Source organism: Lottia gigantea (genome assembly GCF_000327385.1).
Source record: "Lottia gigantea unplaced genomic scaffold LOTGIsca_2, whole genome shotgun sequence".
Classification (NCBI taxonomy): Eukaryota; Metazoa; Mollusca; class Gastropoda; family Lottiidae; genus Lottia; species Lottia gigantea.
Genome location: NW_008708400.1, coordinates 3,800,421 through 3,824,159, shown reverse-complemented (window position 1 = coordinate 3,824,159; position 23,739 = coordinate 3,800,421). Strand labels below are relative to the sequence as shown.

The following is a 23,739-nucleotide window of genomic DNA, read 5'->3' as shown; positions in this document are numbered from 1 at the left end:
AACTAAATTATATACCATTTTAAAATCCAAAATCAAAAGACTTTTTCATATCCTTTTGTATTCACAGACAAAATATGTCAGGTAATAATCAGGTATTGAACAGTAATGTCACATAAAGTGTTGTCAATTGAACTGTATTGCATGGTAGCCTCAATATCAAGTGGGCATTATAAGAGTCATATACCACGGTAAATATACAGTATATGTTAAGACATGTTCAATATTAACAAAGGTGAAGAATATATCAGATAAAAGAAATTACTCAAGTAAAGATTAATTTGATATTTGTTTAGGGTGGTCTATGGTACAGTCAAAGGAGATTATATATTTTCATAATTAAAAAAACAAAGGAATGGCAAGCAATTATTTAATAATCTTATGTTTTAATTGAAAGACTAATCATTTCAGTTATAAGAATTACGTCATTAATCTGATTAGTATACAGCTCCATATATATTTCATACAGTATCTATTGTAGATCTTTTTCTTAAATTACGTTTAGCGGTAGTTTTGAACTTTGACCTGAAGATGCATAATTTATGCTTTCCTTTATTTTGTCTGGCCTCATTGCTCCAAATTGATTTGCTAAATTTGATTATTACTGAAATTTTTGATGAGTTTTACCATGAGTCAACAAATTCAAGAAGAGATACAGATGTGCCTAATCAATTTAAAAAAAAATTGAAACAGAATCCAGGCTTGCTATTCAGATGAATATAACATTTTTACAGTACCTTGTGGTGTTAGAATTTGCCTTGTTCGGAGATGGTGACACAGTCCCAGCTGAAGGTCTTCGAGCCATTATAGTTCTTTGTCCAGGGGGCTGTGGTAATGTTCTTGATTTGACCGGTGTTGGAATTGATCTTGGACCAGGAGAATGACTTCTGGTGGGAGTAGGTGAAAGACTTCGACGGGAGAGTTGAGATCTTGGACTATCTTGGGATGTTTCTTCATGTTGTGGAATCGTTGATAATTGAGGCACTCTCTGAACACCAGGACTTGGAGATTTACTGCGGTATCCAGGTCCTGGAGATTTTCTACCAGAGCTAGCACTCTGGGATCTACTATTTACTGAAGAGTTTGTTGACGACATACGTCTTGGGGTATTTACAGGTGATGGAACACTGCCATTTGGTGCACTCATCCTTCGAGGAGGTATTTTCTGACTAGCACTGATTCCATTTTGACCTGATCCTCTATGTACTGAAATAAAAAAGATGACAAACACTTGAAACTCAGTCTGATCCAATACATCTACTGCAGCAGACTCTAAGGTTAATATTTGCAGTCAGAGAAAACAAAAATAAATTACCTGAAAAAAGATCAAATTCTAGATTCTACAAAATCTTACTACAAAAGAAAATCCTAAAATCTTATTGCATTCTCCTTGAAATTGGTGGTATCAGTGTATTTCTTTGAGGGACATTGAACCTAAACGGCTTGATAAAGAAATCAATAAACCTACCATTACATCTACAAGGATCATGTTTGTCTAAATATCTTTCTAATGTATCCCAGCCTCCTCCTACACGCACCATTACATGTTTTCGTAATATCTGTCAAATACAAAATATCTCAGTTAAGAATAAATGTATAAATGGAGTTATTTCCCATCTATTATCTGAGAAACTGATTTGGCAGGTAACAGTTTTTTACAACAAAGCGTTCGCAATAAGAAAATGTTCTCAAGGCAAAAAGTTTAACAAAATCTTATTTCAATATGCCCAGAAAGATTAGTGATTCCAATATCTTCAGGTTGTGTTTTTTCTTCCAAATTGGATAAGACACAGGTAGTAAAACTGCCACAAAACTGATCTACAGTAGCTTACCCTAACAAATATCAGTGTCTTGGATTCGCCAACTTGATATTTTCCATCACCAACTTTAACCATAGCAAACTGTATGGGACATGTACAATATCCTACTAATAGACGAACCTGAAAATATAGAAAATAACACAATTTAACTATTTTCCCAAATACATCAAGCTCTCCAAATTCAGGGAACTACAAAGAGTCATCTCAAGGCAATAAGAACAGTCAAACAGTTGTTTTCATTGATTACGTAATAAGTAAGCTCAGACAGTATCATGTGCCAGAGTAACCAATACCATGATTGTAAATTTCTGATTCCTCTACCAGTGTTTGTATTGTGTCGATGATGGGCTGAGTATGTATTTACTATTGTTATGTGTATGACAATGTTTTGCAGTATTTTAATTGATGTTTTGTTGTTAAAGATATTGATCAATATGACTAAATGTATAATACATTACAGATTTGCCACTTTAATGTCAAAATATTTCTTAGTCATACATTATTAAGACTTTAAGTGTGTCTTTTATCTTGTTTAATAAGTATAGATATAGAAATGAATACCTCGAGAAGTTAAATATTTTAAAGAAACAGTTCCTTCGTTGGGTTTTATAAAAAAAACTTTAAGGACCATAATTAAAAAATAAATTTATTTATCAAATATCTGCCAATACTAGATATGAACAAAAAGAACAATGTACAGCTCATGCATGGATGTTGTCATTCTATCATTCAAATATAGTTTAATCATATCAATTTATTTTTTTGATATGCATGTGATTACAGTTACAAGAAATAGCTCCTTTAAAATAACCCTATCATACCTATTAAAATATATGTAAGGTTTTGTTTGATTTGTTAAAAGGTATGTCATATTTTATATTAACATATACTGGGGTCACTTGAATAATGTAATATATTTCAACAAAGAAATAGCAAACTCTTATTTGTTACAATGTCATGTTGAAACCAATGTCATAGATCATCAAGGGCAATGTCAGAGCTTCCAATATATTCATACTCCATATCCACATTTTACACAATACAAAATCTGTCAGAGCCTTTACTTGACAGACTTAACAGGAGATAAACACAATAATTTATGATCAAAATACCATTTTATATTTTGAAGTCAAACACTCAACTACCCAACTCAAACCATTTCATTCTCACTGTCCAAGATACAAATTTCATAACATTTCTGTTGGTAAACAAACTTTTGAACTTTAGTAAACAGTGGTGAGCATTTTCAATCAAGTTAAATCAAATCATATGAGCAAATTCTACTAATTTTGGGTGACAACATATAAGTAGCCTTGCCAACAACTGTTAAGCAGATAACAAAATCTTGATTTCATTTCAATACACCAAAATCTATAGACTTGATTAATGTTAAGATCATTCTCTCACATGTGGGGAAAGTACAGGTCTGAAATATGTGAGGCAGTTCACCACAGTGATCTTTCCTTCTCATGGTGCTGTGAATACTGAAGACCTAGTTCTTGGAATATCATCACACAAAAAGCTACAAAAGCCAGTAACTCAGACATCAGGGACCAATGTGGATTACTGGTAAATAATTTGAATGTTCATATAAATTTTTTCAAATTATCCTGACCAGACATAAAATATTATCATGACTGTATAAATATCAAGTAGTTTTATAATATAAGTATTATAAAGTACTAAAATAAACTTTAATATTAATATTACAGATAAATCACACCTCTCTAGTCTAGTAAGGTATAACTTTTATTACTGGAAATAGTTCATGCTTCCATGCCCATGAAATTAAATATACTTTTTCAAATTTCAAATTATTCGAGCTTTCGATGACTGTTTTTTGAGTAATTGCCCTTGACTTAGGAAAAACGTGTCAAAATTGTGAACACAATAAAGACTACAGTTTTTTATCTTATTTAAATGAAATTTGATGTGATCATTTATAATGATGAAATCTTGGTCAAGTATGAATTTGACGATTTTTCCATTAATGGAGTTTTAGTTATTGCCATTGACAGGTGACAGTTTATGTCAGAATTTTATTAAATTTTGTGCGTTTGATTAAATTAACAATATCTGAGGTTATGCGAGGTTGGGGATGCTCACCCTTCTGGAATACCTGATGACTTTATTCAGATATCTTAATTTTCTAGCATCTTTAAATTTTCAGATTAATTCATGTGAAAATACTTATTTTACTGTTTTACACTAAATATAGACATCAGTATTTACATCATAAATGTGGTGTATGCATCTAAATTCATACACGATGTGTCCTCCTTTAAAAGGTAAATTCATATCTATAGCAGTATATCACATCTTAATAATCCCAACCCAGTCAATCATTTTATAACTAGTAATAAATCTCATTCACCATTAAATTTGTATTTTAAAAAATACTAATATGAAGATATACATATTAATGGTATTCAGTCCTGTATATTACTATTGGCTCATCCCAGTCAGACAGTAAATCAATGAATGTCCACAGATTAACTTAATCTACATGGTATGTCCATCTCCTGTCAATATTGACCATGACATGTTATTGTTGGCATGACGTCAGCTGGACACTGACCAGTGGGCAGGTATTTTAAACAGGAATAAATTCTATATATTAACAAATAATAAAACACTTGTGAAATACAGTCAAGTAACCTAATTTCGTGGAAACCTATTATTCGTGGATTTCCGGAAAGGATTAATAATTTACATGAGCGACCTTGCGCGACCTCCGCATTAGTTTGTTTTGATAAACATGGGTTTTCTCTACAATATCAGCTAGTAGAATGAATCCAGTAGTTTCAAGCAAGGTAAAATGTAACAATGTATACTTTACAAATACAAAATGGCGGATTTCACTTATTACCAAACGTCACAATTTTTTATCGGCCGAATTTCCTTATAATCCCAAGCGGTAATCGGAATTCCAAGTGTCGTCTGCTAGAATATATTCCAACGAATGAAGTCACGTGATCAACTAGCGGATTCCGTGTCAGCAGAAAATTTCTATGGAACACAAAGTGGACCGTATTCTTATGTTGTTTCAGTGACTTTTAGCAATAAATCACGCTATGTGTCTTATTTTGTCAGTAACTATTTTTTTTTTAAATCGTTTTTCTTTGAAGGAATTGACACTAGTTATAATGAATTGATATCAAAGATAAATACTAAGAGAAGTTAATTATACCACCCGGTATCCCTACAACGGTATCCATACAACGTGTTTTTCTAGACTTTTTTATAGATCAAACATTGTACACGAAAATGGGTGACGCATTCTGCCGCCATTGCCGAGTTGGTTGCTTATGAAATATGGGTCAAAGTGAAGGATTCATAAAGAAAATCGAAATAAACCAATTTTAATTATTTTGTAGAATATCTGAGGAAACATCTCATTTTTTTTTGATTTTTTTAACTTTGACGAAATTCAGTGTTGAATCCTTATATCCACGAAAATAGGTTACACCATTGTATATTTAAGCGTTAAAAATTTCATCTTCGACTATGTTTTATTTTATGTATGTATGTCCTTAACATATTTTGTCAAATTTCTCCATAAATTTCTGCACAAACAAAATGATTGATACTTGAAAGCAGTAAGGTGAATAATACCCACCTAAATGCCACTGTTCAAATATCTCTATGTAAATTTATTAATTATCATATGCTAAAATTTCAGCCTTTTCAATTTATCAAAATATTTCAAATTCCTAAACAAAAACTAATCAAATTTGTTGTACATCAGTAATAACTTGAAAATATTTGATTTTATTTACAAGATAGATAAATCACTTTCAGCTTTATTAAGGTTCACCTTGTTGACCATTCAGTGACCTATCACTCCAGTCTTTATTCTTACTTACTCAAGTGAAGGTGTTATACTCACTCAATTAAATCATTGACATCTTAATACCTCATGAATGAAATGGCTTAACATGCCTTTAAAATGTATCATTTGACCAACATTCTAAATTGATGAGGACTGTTAAGCTCTTATTGTCCTCTGCTTACTCTTGTCATCTTTTTAAATGACCCATGCTAAGAGCATGCATACAAAATATGTATTGTAAATTTTGTAAAAAGAGTTTCTCTCCAAATTCTGCATCTGATACATTCTGCTATATCATGCATTATTCAACTCAGTCAAGAAGATAAACTAAATAAAGATCAAAAGGAGCTCTTCAAAATAAATGTTCAAAATAAACCTAGCTTTGGAGCTCTTTAAACCAAAAGGGTCAAAAGAACACAAGAGCTCTTAAAATTAAAGACTCGAAAGATCTATGGGTTGACTTCTGATTCATGTCCAGCAGAACAGTACTATATCTATTACTAAGACAACCATGATAATGATTGAGTCATAGACAAGATCATTGTACTTTTGTAAATAAAACTGTTTTATTGTTCAATATTGAATTTTCTCCACCACAATCCTAACTTCACAAGTTTATTAGATTGTAACAACTTTGGCCATGTATAATGTAACAGAAATCAATTCCTTTTAGAAATTATATATGTACTTTGCACCTTATATGAATATCCAAAAATTACATTTCATAGAGCATGATATGCCATTCAGAAACTGTTCCAATACTTTCTAATGGGATATATTACCAGTCAAATCTGAAGCTACAAAATACTTGGATATGACATTTTTCATCATTTTTTTTTAATAAAGCCTATTCTAGGAAGAAAATTAGCGACAATTAGGTAGGTAGATGACATGTTAACGTTTGATTCCAGCAGATGCTGATATCGCAATAGCAACAATTATCAATCTTTGCACTAAAATAGCTGGCTGTGAACATATTAAAACAACAGTCCTATCATTTAATTGTTCAACCTAAGACAAGTATTTCAGCTTTTCAAACCGAGCAAAAGGTATTATCAATACCAATGGCAACAGATCATTTCCAATGTGTTACATCTAACCTTTATCAGAAGCTGTAAGCAATCATTAGTACTGATTATTATTACTTGATGAAATGAAAAGGCTTTTAGCAATCAGTGTTAGGAAGAAAGGCATTTCCTGACATAATAGAGGATTCTATCTATCAGTTGTCAACATCTTATTGTGTCCAAAATAGATTTTGGAAACAATGTGAAAATGTTGTAAATATGATCATACAAGGTATTGAGCTGATCTGGAAACTTTGGATTTAATACAGTTTTTGGACATAAGTCATTCCATTTCCTTTATCTGAGGCTTCATTTTCTATAGACACAGGTGCATGTTAGAGATCTCTCGACAGTTGAACAAATCGAAAAACAGTAGGATTAAGACGCTGAATGACGTTGCTCATCTTCATTAGCCCAATAGGGTGTAGAAGAGTTGAACATTTAGTCCAATTTATTTCCTTCATTTTTGAGGGCACAATTTTTAACACATCTAAATTGTAACAAGAAAATGACCTCTTTAAAAGTTGTGGTTTAAGAGTAAAAGATGTAATGAAGTAAGATGTTATAACATATAAATTGATTCTGAACTCTGATATCACAAAAATCAATATGACTGCCGAACTAGTACGTGATAAAAACTGATTAGTCAGCATTTCATAATAACCATAAACTAGATATCCTATATAGAATCACTAACTTTTCTACCAATTGAACTAATTGTTTCACATAAAAAAAATATTTTCTGCTGATTCCACTCATTTAGGTTGCTGAATCATAGCTATTATAAATAAATTTGGGGAAATATTTTTCAGATCAGGGGGCTTTAATTCAAATAAGACATTTATCATATATAGGACTATGATTCAAATATCAGTCCCCAAAGACTAAACACAGTACATTAGTCATTTAAGTACTTCTGATGAATTAAATGATCTGGACTTTATTGCATCTGAGTTTTATGATTCTTCTGAGATGCCAAATACCCTCCACAAGAATTGACAAAATATAAAGTTTTTTACATTTCACACAAATTAAACTTTTCTTTCCAAGATTTTTCAAAATATGTATCTGATAATAAATTAGATAAAAGATTGTCCTCAATAGTACAAAAGACTTTTCTAGCAAAAAATGAATTTAATGTTTCCAGTCTTATTTTTCTCATTATCTGTGATAATATCAATACAGTTGTCAAAACAGATTGTAAGGTGTGACATAATGATTAACATCAGTTAATATCTAATTAATATAGTTTAATTAGATAACATTTTAATTACAAGTTTAAAATTTTCAATGCTCAAGCGTACCTTGAATGTTTTGGTCATATTCGAGATCTTGCAAATTTGTTATTTGAGACCATTGAATTTCTCTTTTATTCTAATATTGAGATACAACTGATATAAGCATATTTCTTTTAACTACCAAAAAGATAGCTTGCCAGGCAAGGTAACATATGCCCACTGGCAGCTGTCAGAAATGATTAAACAGTCTTCGGTGAAATATTATCCGATCATCGCGAAAATCGATAGGGATCATCTTCATAATGACATTGACATACAAAATAAAAGAATTGTAGCCTGTAGAGTGAGCACGAGTTGCACAATATAGCTAATTGAGTAAAACGTCAAGTCAGACACGATATTTCGGTGAAAAATTATCCGATCATCATGAAAATCGATAGATCATCATGAAAATCAATAGGGATCATCTTCATAACGACATAGACATACAACATAAAAATCAAAAGAATCTGTAAAGAATTGTAGCCTGTAGAGTGAGCACGAGTTGCACAATATAGCTAATAGAGTAAAACATCAAGTCAGACACGATATTTCGGTGAAAAATTATCCGATCATCACGAAAATCAATAGGGATCATCTTCATAGTGACACACAAAATAAAAATCAAAAGAATCTGTAAAAAATTGTAGCCTGTAGAGTGAGCACGAGTTGCACAATATAGCTAATAGAGAAAAACGTCAAGTCAGACACGATATTTCGGTGAAAAATTATCCGATCATCACGAAAATCAATAGGGATCATCTTCATAATGACATTTACACACAAAATAAAAATCAAAAGAATCTGTAAAAAATTGTAGCCTGTAGAGGGAGCACGAGTTGCACAATATAGCTAATAGAGAAAAACGTCAAGTCAGACACGATATTTCAGTGAAAAATTATCCGATCATCACGAAAATCAATAGGGATCATCTTCATAATGACATACAAAATAAAAATCAAAAGAATCTGTAAAAAATTGTAGCCTGTAGAGTGAGCACGAGTTGCACAATATAGCTAATAGATAAAAACGTCAAGTCAGACACGATATTTCGGTGAAAAATTATCCGATCATCACGAAAATCAATAGGGATCATCTTCATAATGACATTGACACACAAAATAAAAATCAAAAGAATCCATAAAGAACTGTAGTCTGTAGAGTGAGCACGAGCCAAATGTGAACCGACGGTCGACGGGGTGATTACAATATACGCCCATCTTACGTGTGGGCGTATAAAAAGGTGCAGAAAAATGGTCAAAACTGCCTTACATATGCAAATTTCATTTGGAAAACATTCAAGATGGAGAGTATCTCAATAGACTCTGAGAAAATCCTATATGATTACTTCAGTAAACAATAAATACAAGGATTTTGTGGAGGGAAATACAACTTAAACAATCATTTAGAAACCAAATAAAGAGAAGTGTGTTTAGAGATAGAGTTTAACACTATAAGTTTTCTATAAGTATAAGGGATTAAAGGGGATATTGAGATTAGTATTAAACAGAGGCATATTGTGCTTGAATTCATTTCACACAGTCTGTTTGAGGGTTTACATGTTCCAAACTATGAAAAGAGAGAATTTTGTTTTTTTAAAGGCCTTTACTTCACACATATTCTACACTCTCTGCCATGTTTATTGATCAAAAGTCAAGATATTTGAGAAATGTTGATTGCATTCAGCTTTTGTTACTTGTGAAAATGCCATGCTTCAAAAAAAGAAAAGAATGTACCCCAAATTCAATATTTTTTAAGGTACCTCCTTTACTAGTCTATTAATAATTTACAAGATCTGCCTGTCTGTTAATTCTAAATATCTGTAGAGTTTAATAACAAGTGAAATGGAACTGAACAAATGTATCAAATGACATTGACTAGTACTAATATAAACTTAATCTGCACCTAATCTACTGGTAGCATCTGGTATAATAAGTTTAATATTGTCAACATGTCACATGTTTATAGGTGTTACAGTACAGCTTAACGTTGTTTACTTACAACATTTAATCTATTTTCCGCAAACAGTTCTTCTAAGCACTAGCAAGTTTCCTGTAAACAAATCTTGCACTATCTCAGGACATATTCTTATAAAACTGATTGATTTTTTGTCAAAGGTGTAAATTTAATCAGATAAAACATTCATATTTATTAAACATTTAAATACATAAGAGCTCAAAGATATGGAATAGATCAAGGGTCAAAAATATTATCAATTTATTAAAAATCAAGCTATGGCTACCACTTTTTTGTATCACCAGTACCGTACCATGACTCGAATGTTGCAATGCGGAAGGATTGAAGTATAGAAAATTGTGATTTACCAGCTAATACTCATTTCGTAAACAATTATCTAAAATAAAATCTGTTGATGAACCAAGACCAAACTGGTCATCCTATTGTCAATGATGTTGTCTTGAGAATTAGTCTAGATCAACGAGACATTTACCTAAGGTTTTATATGGCCAAGATTGACCAGCCCTGGTATTCTTATCTACAAACAGAAACTTGAAAATTAGACAAAACTATTGTGTTTTCTGCTAGTTTGTTAAGTGATTGTGTTAATGCTTGTTTAATGGTTATTTCAAAACTGAGTTAAAAGACGACAAGTTGTGATACTTTAAACACAGGCCATAGTAAATTTATCTTCTATTATTGGCAGTTTCCAAACTAGGATTAAATTATCAAAAATTATTCAAAAGTCTCAACAATTCAAATTCAATCTTGCACATATATAGGACAACTTAAAAAAAAAGTTCTGTCAAAAGCAGGATTTTGCAGATTTTTCAGAAAGTCCGTGGTATAAATCATGTTGGTGCGAAAAGTGAAAAAATAAACATATTTCACAAAATTATTGTCATTTGTTAGGAATTTTGGTAATAGGCAATAATCTGTAATAATATTAATAGTTTATTGTGTTGTACTATAGTATAAATGTACTAATAAACCAAATCAAGTGTGTTAAGTTCAAAGCATTGACCTTTTTATGATGAATTGTCTGTATTCAATACAGCATTACATACCAGGGTTCTAAAATTGATTTTAAAATAGGTATAAGACAATGATGTCTTCCTTGCCCTTCACTATTCACATTTCTTGTATTTGACCTTGCTAAATTGAAATATACAATATATTATAGTCAGTATTATAGAGATTATACTAACTATGTTTATCCAAGCATCATAAATTCAATAAGTAAACACACTTCAAATTTTTCTGAATAGGGAAATATTTGAAGATATTTAGTTGTATATTAAAGAACAACATTTTTCATGTCTGAGTCAATTTATAAGTATTGATGCTCAGAAGTGTGACAAATATGAGATATTTGTTGAATACGGATGTCCAGATGTCAAATATATTACCATTATTTCACATGTCCTGTTAAAAGAGTTCACCCAATAGACAATACTATTTTTCAGAGCAGGGCTGTTCCCTTTAAATGTTATCAAATACATGATGTCAATTTCAAATGTGAATACTACATTATATAAAATTTATCATAGGGTCAAGATGACACCATACATTTTTGGGCTTTGAACTAAAGTGACAAAAAAAGAGTCAAATTTGTTGCTTTGAACATGCAGTGAAGTCTAATAAGTGTTTTTGTGACCGATATCAACCAGCAAACCTGACAACTGCATCTTTGTAATGTATGTAAACATCCTCATAGCTAATCAAATTCTATCATTTTATTTACATACTTATATGAAGGGTGGGGTCAGTAGAACAAAGGGAAGGACGCTTGACGATAGTTTCCGGTGATTAAAAAATTCAACATGAAGCTTTCCTTACAAGTGTTAACATGCACTTTAAATTATCAGCTGTTTTTATGGTAAAGGCCAGTTTAATGCATTAACCTAATCACAATGAACATGGGGACAGTTCAGTTGGTAGTTTAGATACCCCTCATCCACTATGATAAGTGACGGGTATGGTAACCGGTTTGCTTCTCAGGTACTGCTTGGATTGTTAGGTGGTACCTCAAGGGGTAGTAGTACCGCAGGTCCGTAACCCAATAAATCAAGGTTAGAAAGTCAGACTTTACAATGACTTTTTATTCACCATTAAGTTTCAAATGACTAGAAAGTGATTTGGAGCAGAAAATAAATGAATATTTACCAGTCAATAAAATCAGATGAATAAATTAAAGTTAGTCCAATTCAATGAATAAATTAGAAATAGATATTGATGACATTTTCTGGATTTATTAAACCCATAAAACTCTATGGAACTGTATAATATGAGAAAATTTCACTGCTATAAACCAATACACTGAAAATAAGGCATGTAAAATTCTACAACAAAGTTAAGTTAGTGTAGTTTAAACATTGTTAAACAGCTTGTTTAAGAGAATTGCAAGAGCCACAGATATCTGATTGAAATTTGGAACAGTACAAATTGATGCTATCAGTGTACCCAATACACATAAAACATTTAGAATAAAAATCCATACACACAAGTCTGTGCTGGAAGCATTTATTCCACAATTGATTGAGCATAAAAGTAATTACCACTATAACCTGGGCATGCTTATTTTTCTGGAAGATCTGAAAGCACTCTTAGATTGGGTATGTCAACTCTTCAACCATTTAGGAGAATACACACAACCAAATATGATAAATATATTAAAAATTAACAGTCAAACCAGTTGTGTAAGATAGCCCTTATCATATTATAATTGGTTTAGACTGATATTTGAGATAATGGTTTCAATTCAAATCTCTTCAGTACACTTCAAATTATTGAATGAACCTATACACAGTAAACTGAATACCCTGGTGAGAAAGATGGTAGATAGTGATTACAATATACTAGTTATTAACCATTTATAAAGTTCAAAATTCAAAAAGAAAGAACCATATTTTACAAGAGATAACAACTATGGGGGCCTATATTCATGCTGATCCTGATCCTATCTCAGTAATGATATTTATGGGATCATACATACCAATTACAGCTAGATCGACTGGAATACTGATGTGAAAGATGACTTATTCAAAGTCACAAGAATTACTCATGCTTATCTGTACAAGCAAATTTTACAAATCTCTAACATGCTTAGCTACAGTTCTATCTCCAAAAGCATAAAAAATTAGCAAATGTAAATTTGAATGCAACAGCACTGTCAAGATATCTCTACCTAAATAAGATTTGCAAGAATTTAAGACATCCTTGTCTGAAGGAACAATTGTCAAACCAATAAATGCATCTGCCGATTTTGATGGATTATGCCTACATGTTATGTAAGATTTCTCCATAGGTATTGGTGATTACAAATCAACAAAAATACCCTCATAGTACAGGTAAAGAAATTGCAATGATTCATCACTGAGATAGCTCTAGTTCTAACTAGTTTAGATATTCAGATAGATAAAACCTTTTATAAATTGAAATCTTACACTATTTCTTACAGTATTTCATGTTGAAACTTTCTTCACATCTGTTTCATTTGAAATATTTACTTTGTGATACATGTAATTTGAAAATGTTTGTGGTACACTGCCATAATATTTTGTTACCTTTCTCAATCTAAAGGTGGAATTCCAAGTAGCAATGGCACCATTATACAGATTTTGCTAGGAATTACTACGATAGTTTATATATTATCTATTGTGTGTTCCTATAAAGAGAAAATGTTTTTAGAATTATTATTTGTTATTTTGATCTCAAATTAAAATCAACATTGACAGCATGTTTTTATCTTCTATCTAACTATTATTGAGAGTGGAAAAGACTATAATAAGAATCCCTGCATTTTGTTCAGTTTTAAGACAATTCTTTCGATATCTAATTTGATGTAAACATTAGTGCCATCAATGCCAGGAATTGTCAGATGGGCTAATTCAACAATCAAATTACTCACCACAGTGCCTCCAGTTTACTAGCAATTACCTAATATTAGAGTAGTGATTAGTCATTATGGTAACTAATGTAAACAAATTAACTGCAGCAGAAGTCAGTTGGCGTCTGCCTGAAGAATCTTCAGGGATTTACTTTGGAGGTAATGATAACATCTTTCTAATTGTACAACATCTGTCAGAGAGTAGAATATTTGCAGAAATGTTGGTTTTTAATTTTCCACAAAGTTTGTTCTTCCATATTAAAAGCATTGTTACCCTAGTTTTGTTTTCCCCTACCTATGAAACTAGGGAGTAGGCCTGTTCATCTACCTGATTAAATGTAAAAGCTGACAAATTTTTAACAGATTTCGCTAGGTCTGTGGTAGGTTACATGCAGAATCTTTCGGCAGATTATGTGAATAACATACTAGTAATACAATACAGTCAGATGTTATTAGTTAGTAGTAACTACTTCTGATATCCCACAAAAAAACTTTTATATTCTCAATACCAACACAGTATATCCTATCAGTTTCTGATCTCCAACTTTCTATCTATGCCTGTATTTATCTTAGTGAAATTTTGAAACCTTTTTTTGTGCATAAGAAAGTAATTTCTACTGATAATCAAGTAGAAAAAAGAATCTAACCAATTGCTGGAGTTAGACACGTCAGGGCACTCAAAACTGAAAAATTGCAGTTGCCATTTACTCATGTTCAACTTTCTATTATAAATTGATGGTTGGAATCGACCACTTTCCAGTTGATTGCAGGTGTTTTTTGCAGATAATTTAAAAGTATGAGCATTTTGCTCAGGACTAATTGCTTTGTATCACCAGTTGACCTTGAACCTTGTTCTCGAAAATGTAACTGAAGATTATTGAAGTGTCCAGTCATCTGATCAGATTGGTCAATCACTTTAATTTTAATTTAGTTTCAATATCCAATCAGATTAATGTACTTCTGAAAATATGGATTTTATATTTGTTAAATTTTTGAAAATATGGCCTCAGGTCCATCATTTTGGACAATATTGATCAATCGACATAACATCAATAATATTAACCAAATTTCAGTAAACAAACAATAACTTTTTGTATTATACAAACACGGCTGATAGCTGTTAACAATCATTGTAGATAGTAAGTAATTTATACATGGATGTTGATGGGAGGTTTTGTTTTATAGTTACAGGGTGGGCTATTTTAAGATGAATAATTACATACTTTGTTGACCTCATTTAATTTTATTTTCATAACCAAGACATAAAGCTTTTGTCATTTTCACTTTTCATTCCAGAAAAATACTACACATAAATGGCTAGATAAAAAAAATAAAATTAAAAGACTTTAAGAGCCCAACAGTTTAAATTCACATTAAATGTTTAATGGTTGAAAACAAGGACAAAGAGATCAATTTTCAGCTCTCAGTTTCTAACATCTTTTACACATCTGGTTTCAATTTCTTAACAGACATAACACTTCGAATAAATTATCTCTTTTTTTTATGTTGTTAAGATTTTTTCTCCTCTCTTATGCATTGGTTATTCAGTATATTTAAAGAGAGTCAGCCACAAATTTTTAATATAAAAATTGATTTCCTTTGAATGGCAAGTAAGTTGGCTCTTCAGGCAAAGATTTTGTCCCAAGTAGCAGTATCAATTCAAGACCATTCAATGTGGGACAACTCCTTTTATTTATAACCATCTGGTAAAAAGCATGTGTATGAACTCACCTGAATGACATGAACAGAACAGAATAATAACAGACGCTCAGTAAGGGTACTACACTGTATATAAATTGAAAAAAGAACATTTGCCTTTTTTAACACCTGGATTTCTTCTTCAGGTTACTCTTGCTGTATTATATTGTTAACAGTGTCTAACAGCAATATCTCTCATATTCAATACCTCATATAATAAATAATGATGGACAGAATAGTTATTAAAAGTATTGGTGCAGGCTTGGTGTATTGTTTCTGGGGAGGTGTTTTGCAACAAAGTTTTGTATTCTTTAACATTTTGAAAATGAATTTCCCAGTCAATGCTTTTACATAACAGAAATTAACCCACGCAGTTTCATTTTTCCAAACATCTTTGACCTTAAGGCATTTCAATATTTATTTCACAACCAAGTATGTCCTTTATGAGTGCTTAGAATCAGGCTAATGTGGCAAAATGGTTTGCAAGTTAATTTCTTTTGATCTTGAATAAGATAATTTCCTTAATATTTCATTGAATAGGATAATCCAGGAAAGACTATTCCCCCAAAAAGAAATATGGATAGATTTATTCTTATCTTAAGTAATTCCTTTGTTCAAGATGAAATAAAAACTAGGGAGGATCGTGGCTGAGTCATCACCAGGTGTGAGGAGGCTAGCTCAGATGAAACTCAATATAAAACATTAGACATATGAAAATGTTATACAGTCTGAAGTAACTCTCAAATAGTTTGTTCAATTCACCTTTTTTCTTAAATGCAAATATCAATTTCAAGAGTGTAATCTGATTCCTGTACATTACAATTTAAGTTTAGACGTCTGAATAAACAGTCAAACATATAAATACTTTGGAGAATACAAACGCCATGTGAATAAAAAAGAAATAATATATAGCATGTAGCTCTTCAACTACTGGAACCACTGGTCATTGAGCTACCACCCCATTTAATCCACTGATCTTTAACTCTGGCACTACTGGATCCAGTGATTTATAGCTCTTGCACTATTGGATCCACAGATCAAGCAGTTTAGGTCATCTTCTATTCAATAAGGAAATTAAAATATTCTTCAACATGTAAACAAACAAATGACACAATTATTAGATCTGTTTCCTTTTCTTAATGACCCTATTGACCTCAGACCAATAGCCAATATCCTGTAATGTTAATGTATCGCTTTTCGTGAGAACTCAGTGTAAACAATTGACATGACAATAGGTTTATGACACTTGACATGACAAATGACATATATATAATAGATTATATCACTGTGTCAATGACAGTGACATGTCTGTGATAGTTTTACCTCAAATCAAAGGATCAAAAAGGATGAAAAATAAGTCCTGATATCATGGTGTCTGCGTTTTGCTAACTAGCTGATTTTTTCGTCTGGACTGGGTGTGCATTATTTACTGTGACAGATTTTTCAGATTTATTTGAGTGTCAAAAGGAATGCGAAAATACATTGGGGTTTAATGTCTACCTCTTTGGTATTTATTTTTTTTACTGGTATTTAAATTACAATTAAAGAATCATATACTAGTCATATCCTTTTATTAAAAATATTTCATACATCGTTAAAAAGTGCTATACAATTTCAATGATCACAGAAGAAATTGCTCCACAAAATTATACACTGCTATGCAATTTGGGACCATAGAGCAAAAAACCTGCTATGAAAATAAAAAAAAAGTTGTACTCTGTAGTATGGTTAAAAAAAACTCTAGATGAAGAGAAGATTTGATTGATACCCCCACAAATTGAAGTTGAAATAAATTGCTTTGTTATTTTCAATCAAATAATTTCCTTTCCTTTCATATCAAAATAGGCTTACATATAATATGTATATCAATTCTTTTATCTACCATGTAATACACTGAAAACAAAAAAAACATTTTATGAATCATTGTGTCAATCAAACTCACTCAAACATGAAAAATTGTGTTTTTCCTTTAAAAAGTGACATCTTTTCACCAATCCTCTTGAAAATATATCTTAGTTAATGTAGTGTTTCTGATATTTTGTCTATAACAAGAGCAAACACTCATAAACATCTAGATGTAAAATGGATGGGCATAGTAAGTTACATATTAATACTGAATTCTTTTTCAAAAATGGGCATAAACTCAAGAACATTTTTCCAGCAATATAACCTTCAAAATAAGCCACACAACGAACATCTTTTTTACCTTGTATGTGCAAAAGTACAATAAAACTTCCACTCTGTCCCGGAAGAATTTGTAATATATTTGAGAAACTTTAACTACATTTACAGAATTTGAAACAGATCGATTAACAAACATGTTGACTTTCTGCAGACGCAATGTAGCAAATAAATAATTCATATGTCATATAGTGTTTTAAAACAAACATAATGATGAATATACATTTTATCTAATAAATGAAAATAACCCAATTCTTAAAATTCTTAAAAGCCTGTGTGTAAGTGTGAAATTTACTTTAAAACTTATTCATATCTCTTAGTGAAACATTGACATTTATACAAAGAAAGCATAAAGCTTTCAAATCAACCCCTTTCCCTTTCTCAAGTATGTCAACTACTACTAAGCTATTAGGTGAACAGGTCTTAGATCAAATATAAAGACACTTGAACTATTTTACATCAAATAATATATCTATCACATATTCTCTAACAAATATCATTTAATTCTGTTAAAATAACCAATTTATCTACATATCTGACCCCAACAACTTATCACCCATTTCTTTAATACCTGAGACCCTTATATGAGTCCAGACCCAAATTTCAGATGCATATATAATGCCAACACAGGTGTCAACCCATTAGAAAGTCATTTCTTAATTCCAAATTTGAGTGCTTATATACACCTACATGTTATTACAATAATATTATCAAATACCAGAGTATAATCTTAGGTATTATTTTCTTTGTCTAATTAGTAAATTATTAAAATTGATTTAAAATTCAGTTTATTGACCAGGTTTTCTAAAACAGAGACACCATCTCAGTAAAATATTCAAAAATAAGAAATTGTTATCCATCCATTAATCATAAACCTGACAAAACTAAAATCCTTATGAATGAAGATTCCCCCAAATTCATACTTTTATCTGAAAATCTCTCTTTGAAATCTTTCACAATCAAAACCAGTTTAACCATGGGTGAGAAATTCTCTCTTTAGACCTTTCAAATTAAAGCTAAGTCCAATACAGAGGGAATTAAAAGAGTCAGTAATAAAACCCAGTATTTTGGCAGGTCAATAAAAACACCTTTGATCTTCTCAGTAAATCTTCCATTAAATAATCTTATCATAGAAAGATTTAATAAGTTATGGTATTGGGTTAAACTAAATCAACTAAAAATCAACAAACATAAAAAATATGCTTTAATTCTTTCCACAGGTGTTAAATTATGGTGAAATTGAATTCTGTATTCTGAAATAATTTCAGGTAAACTAGTTCAATGTATACAAAAGAAGGATCTGAATATTGTTTTGATGTTAGATATTGGACAAAGAATTCCAGTAATAAATTCTCAATAGAAATCTGTGATCAAAGAATTTTTTTTGCATAAAATCATGAATTCATTTTTTGACAAATATTCCTTAGTCACCTGTCTTTGAATTTATGACAATGTAATTTAAAGAACATCTGGAAAATTCTTACTAAAGCCAGGAATAGACAAGGTACAGTGTACAGCAGAAAATAAAAGAGGTACCTGTCCAGAACGATTCACTTCTACTATTTCTGCTGTATCAATAATCCCTCACCAGACACTGTATCTTGTCTATTAGGGACTTTAAAGTTTTAAAATATTGTTAGAATTATTGAAAGAGTAATATAGCAATATAAAGCCCCATCCATACTGGGTTTTAAGTCTGTCTACTGAAGGTTTAAAAGATGTGACCTGAAACAGTGTCGAGTCAATCCTTTAGCCATTTCCTCCAAAAGGCTATGGTACATTAAAATCAATTAGTTGGTACAAGAACTCTAAGACAATCAATGAAGATTTGTTCTGATCAATTTGGAACTAAGAAAATCTCTGATTATGTCAATAAGAAGTAGTAATAAGCTTAAGTGTTGTAACAGATTTTTCTATTTCTATGTTGTCAAATAAAAGCTGAGAACTGTTATTATATCTACCATCAGTATCAGTATTAATTTCTAAATCTTCCTCAAACAATTTTCATTAACATTTAATGTTCTTACAGAAATGTTTTTTTGATCAGCTTTAGAGCTTTAGATAGCACTAGGTACATGTAAAGCAAATATTAAACTAAGAAGAAATATATACAACATAAACATGACTCTCCAAAAGGTATGTCAAGGGATGTAGAGTTGACAAACCAAGTTTGAGCACTTCCATTGATATTCATGATGTGTTACTTTTTACATCAGAATTCTCTGAGTTTGACATCAACCAGACCATGTGTAAGAGGACCCTATTATTCAAAACAATCATGTCAGGTCAACTTCTGACATAAAATATATACTTTTTGTTTCATCAGTAAATTTTGCCAAATTGGCCAGGTTTGATCATCAGATATTGGACTCTTGCTCTAGTTCTGAAACTCCAAGGTTGTCATAAATCAAAAGAAAATTAACTGCTTGTTTTTCAGATTGTATGCCATCACCACTATCATTAATCTATCTGTTAGTATTGCTCCATGTAGATCTCTCTTTTTCCTTTTATTTCTATCTAAAAATCCACTATGTACATGCCCTGAAATTGCACCAGCTGTCAGTACTGAAAATGAGAGAGAATATGGCCTCTGCCAAATAACCAGGTCAAACTTGGCATAAGGTCAACGTGGCCTAGGTCAGACTGAATATCATTGCCATTATGTTATTATTTTATTGACATTAAATATTGCAAATAACAGTTCCAAAAGTCAAACCCTTATCATAACCTTACATGACCTATGACCTTGGTTGACCTTCTAGGCCCTTAACTAAATCTTTGACTAATGCCTCTCAGCTTGACCTTTCACACCTGAAATAAGCCCCTTACAGACTGCCCACTGGTAAACCAAACATGGCATGTTTATTCAAAATATCTAAATGTTGAATATGATTATTTGATATCAAATGTGTCAAGAAGGTCCTTAAATTATTGAAGAGAGCAGTGGCTATCAGTTTGTGACTTGTGTCAGCAACATTTATTACATATGCAATGGCAAAATGTCTGCTATCAAAATTAAGCAAATTTATTCTGTTCAATCATTGACACAGGATTTTTGGGAGATATAACAAAAGTACAGGTGATTTTCAGACTGATACTATAAAAAAAAAATAAAAAAAAAATAAATAAATAAATAAATAAAACACATTGTTTGATTGTCCTTCTATTCTTAATTTATAGCTTTCATTAATAAAGATAAAGATAGCTTTTCAGAAAGCTTACATCCCAAAATTACTAAATCAATCAAGATAACTTTTTATGGATTAAAAAAAAGATGCAACTATGACAATCTTTGTTGCTTCAAGTTTGAACAGTTTATATCTTCACCAATACAGTACAAAATTGATTGAAACAAATTATAGAATTTAAAATACAGGGTCTGTAAATGTCCAGGGTCCAATTAGTCTAAACATTTTAGCACATGTTCAAATGAAATAAACATTGTGTATTGAAGTTTTCCACCAGTTTACCAGAACAACCATGTTTCAAGTGCATCTGGAGCAGATTACTTCCAAAAGAATCCCCCAATGAATAGCTTTCAGTTCTGGACTGTTTCTTCTCATGGCAGGTTAATAGAAGTAAAATGTTCTATTAAAAGTAAATGTGTAGTTAAATGTATTCTGATGTTAACTTGATTTCCATTTAATTACTTCAATTACCAGCTAGTTCTTAATTGATGATTTTTTGCATATGAATGGTTTAAAGCGATGAAAACATCATTGGTCTCGTTCTAATTGCATTCAGATCTAATTTTAAGTTGTTCCATTATTATAACAACTTCGGAACATAATTCAACTTGATTTATCCCAAATTTAACATCATTTAAAAATTTTGAGAATCCAAGAATATGGATGATCAACGTTCGAAAAGTCAATGCAGTACTGCAAAAATGTTGAAATCCTACATACGTGTCTTAGTAATAAATTTTGAGTAAAGGCTACATGAGATAGATTTATGAGGAAAACATTTTATATGATTATAGAGTGACACCTGGTGGGAAGGGTCTGCATTTTAACAGGTAATAAAACATCTTAACATAAACTGACCATCAGTTTTATAGTATTTATGTTTTATACCCATGCTGAATCCTAATGATATACTGAAACTCTTATGGGATAGTTAAAATTTCATTTTGCAGTCAATGTTGTCGAAATCCAGTAATCAGCCTTAAACCCCTCATAATGATATGCAGTTAGGTGTAGGATTGAATCTTGGTTGCAAATATTTATGGAGTCCTTTCATTTATTTATTTATCAGAAGTTTTCAAAGCAGATTTGAATATCTTGTCTTGTTCATGCATTATTTGTGATTTTTTATACTCATTTGTCTTTGATAAGAATAACTTGATCAACCATTGCACCTTAACACTGCAGAAACAATTATTATCAAGAAGTAGGTTATATGAAAAAATATGTATTTTATGTTAAGATAATGGAAGAAGATAAAAATGATTGTATTCTGTAATTATGTTATAATAAACATTATGTCTCTGCAGGTTGTCATACAGCTCTTCAATCTATAATTATAAATGTATAGTTCTCCAATTGTTTGTACAACTAAAATATGATTAGAGTAAAAATTACTTAGTAATCTGCAAGTAAAGGTTTACTTAGTAGATATACTTTAACAAGTAAGTCAAATACCAGAATCAATATAGAATACGGCAGGGCATAGACATAGAACAGCCTAAATACTCAACAATTTTGTGGCTCCTTCTCAGCTCTCACTTATTGATGCATAAAATCACCACTGAACGTGATGTACTGACTAAAGAACACAAGTCATCACATATCTCCGGGATATATGTGTTTTATTTACTTTTTTATGAAATTCGTCTCCTGTTTTTGTGCTACTTTTGCGAAACCGGTTAAACAATCCTGAAAAATTCTTACATGCAAAAATTTCTTGCATTCAATGTACAATACATGTTCTAAGATTTGTTCAACTTTAAACCTTGCAGCGCCGTTTCAACAGCAACCACTAACTACTAACTAACTACTTCAACAAGTTTAAATTTATCTCAAATAATATTTTATCTATGTTACTTTAAATACACAACCTTATCTTAATGATATGTTTTTAATGTACTTCATATTCATTTCATACAACATTCCAGACTCTACATAACTCTCTAGATAATTCTCACTTCAGACACTATCTTTCTCAGATATTCATTTTTTGATCCAGAAAATGAAGTTTTATGGCAGAATTTCAGAATTTATGCTCACATTCTTAAAAAAATTATGCACAAACGATCGAGAAAATGTTCCTCTAAATGAATTTTCATGGGTGTTAAACTAAGTTATGATACATTTCTATATGCAGAAATTACAGTGATGAGTGTCAAGAACAATACAGATCAGACTCTATCACTTTATACCACTCTAGCACTAGGTGTACCAAATATAAGTAAAGGTGCATGTCTATAATGGCATACTCCAGTATGTATTTATGAATTAGAGCTTTATTATCACTTACTTAGGTGACATTTACCATATCTACAGACTAAAATCCTTTCACTCAATAAATTCCCAAAAGTGACATCAAATTTATATTCTCATACTGATTTGACTTGTCCTGTCAGTTGATTCAACAATAACAAATTGTTCTAGGGCATCAAAAGCCCATCCAGAACCAGGTTGCCATCTTTGCCACTATAACTGTTGGAGAAATATGATAGGGTATGGTTATGAATATTTTAATTTTTTTTACCTAAAAGACATTTCCTGACCCAGAATACGATGGATTTTGTATTAAGAGTAAAATTTCCTAATTATTTCTCTTAAGGCATGTTCTGAAGATACCAAAATGGCATCTAGTCCCAATTGTACAGGTACAAATTTACAATCTTTACTCCCAATTTTACAAGATTATGATGGTTAAACCACATACAGCCAAGGCATGTAGCATACAACATTCACAGTTAGTACACTGATTGATATCTTAGTGGCTATATCTCTTGTAATCATATTAAATATCATCTTTGAGTAACCTACTGATAGAAATAACTAGAATTTAGTAT

At 31.0% G+C, this 23,739-nt stretch overlaps 1 protein-coding gene across 1 annotated transcript in view; it reads right to left on the bottom strand.

The window, feature by feature from the left end:
- Positions 1–1,373: 1,373 nt before the first annotated feature.
- The window catches only part of LOTGIDRAFT_103845 (hypothetical protein), a gene marked incomplete at both ends in the record, with an annotated part of 34,479 nt that continues 12,113 nt past the window's right edge, over positions 1,374–23,739 (bottom strand). Inside the window, 2 exons of the mRNA XM_009053363.1 lie at positions 1,374–1,556; positions 1,830–1,937. Coding sequence (XP_009051611.1) covers positions 1,374–1,556; positions 1,830–1,937 — 291 coding nt within the window. The remainder of the gene's footprint in view (positions 1,557–1,829; positions 1,938–23,739) is intronic.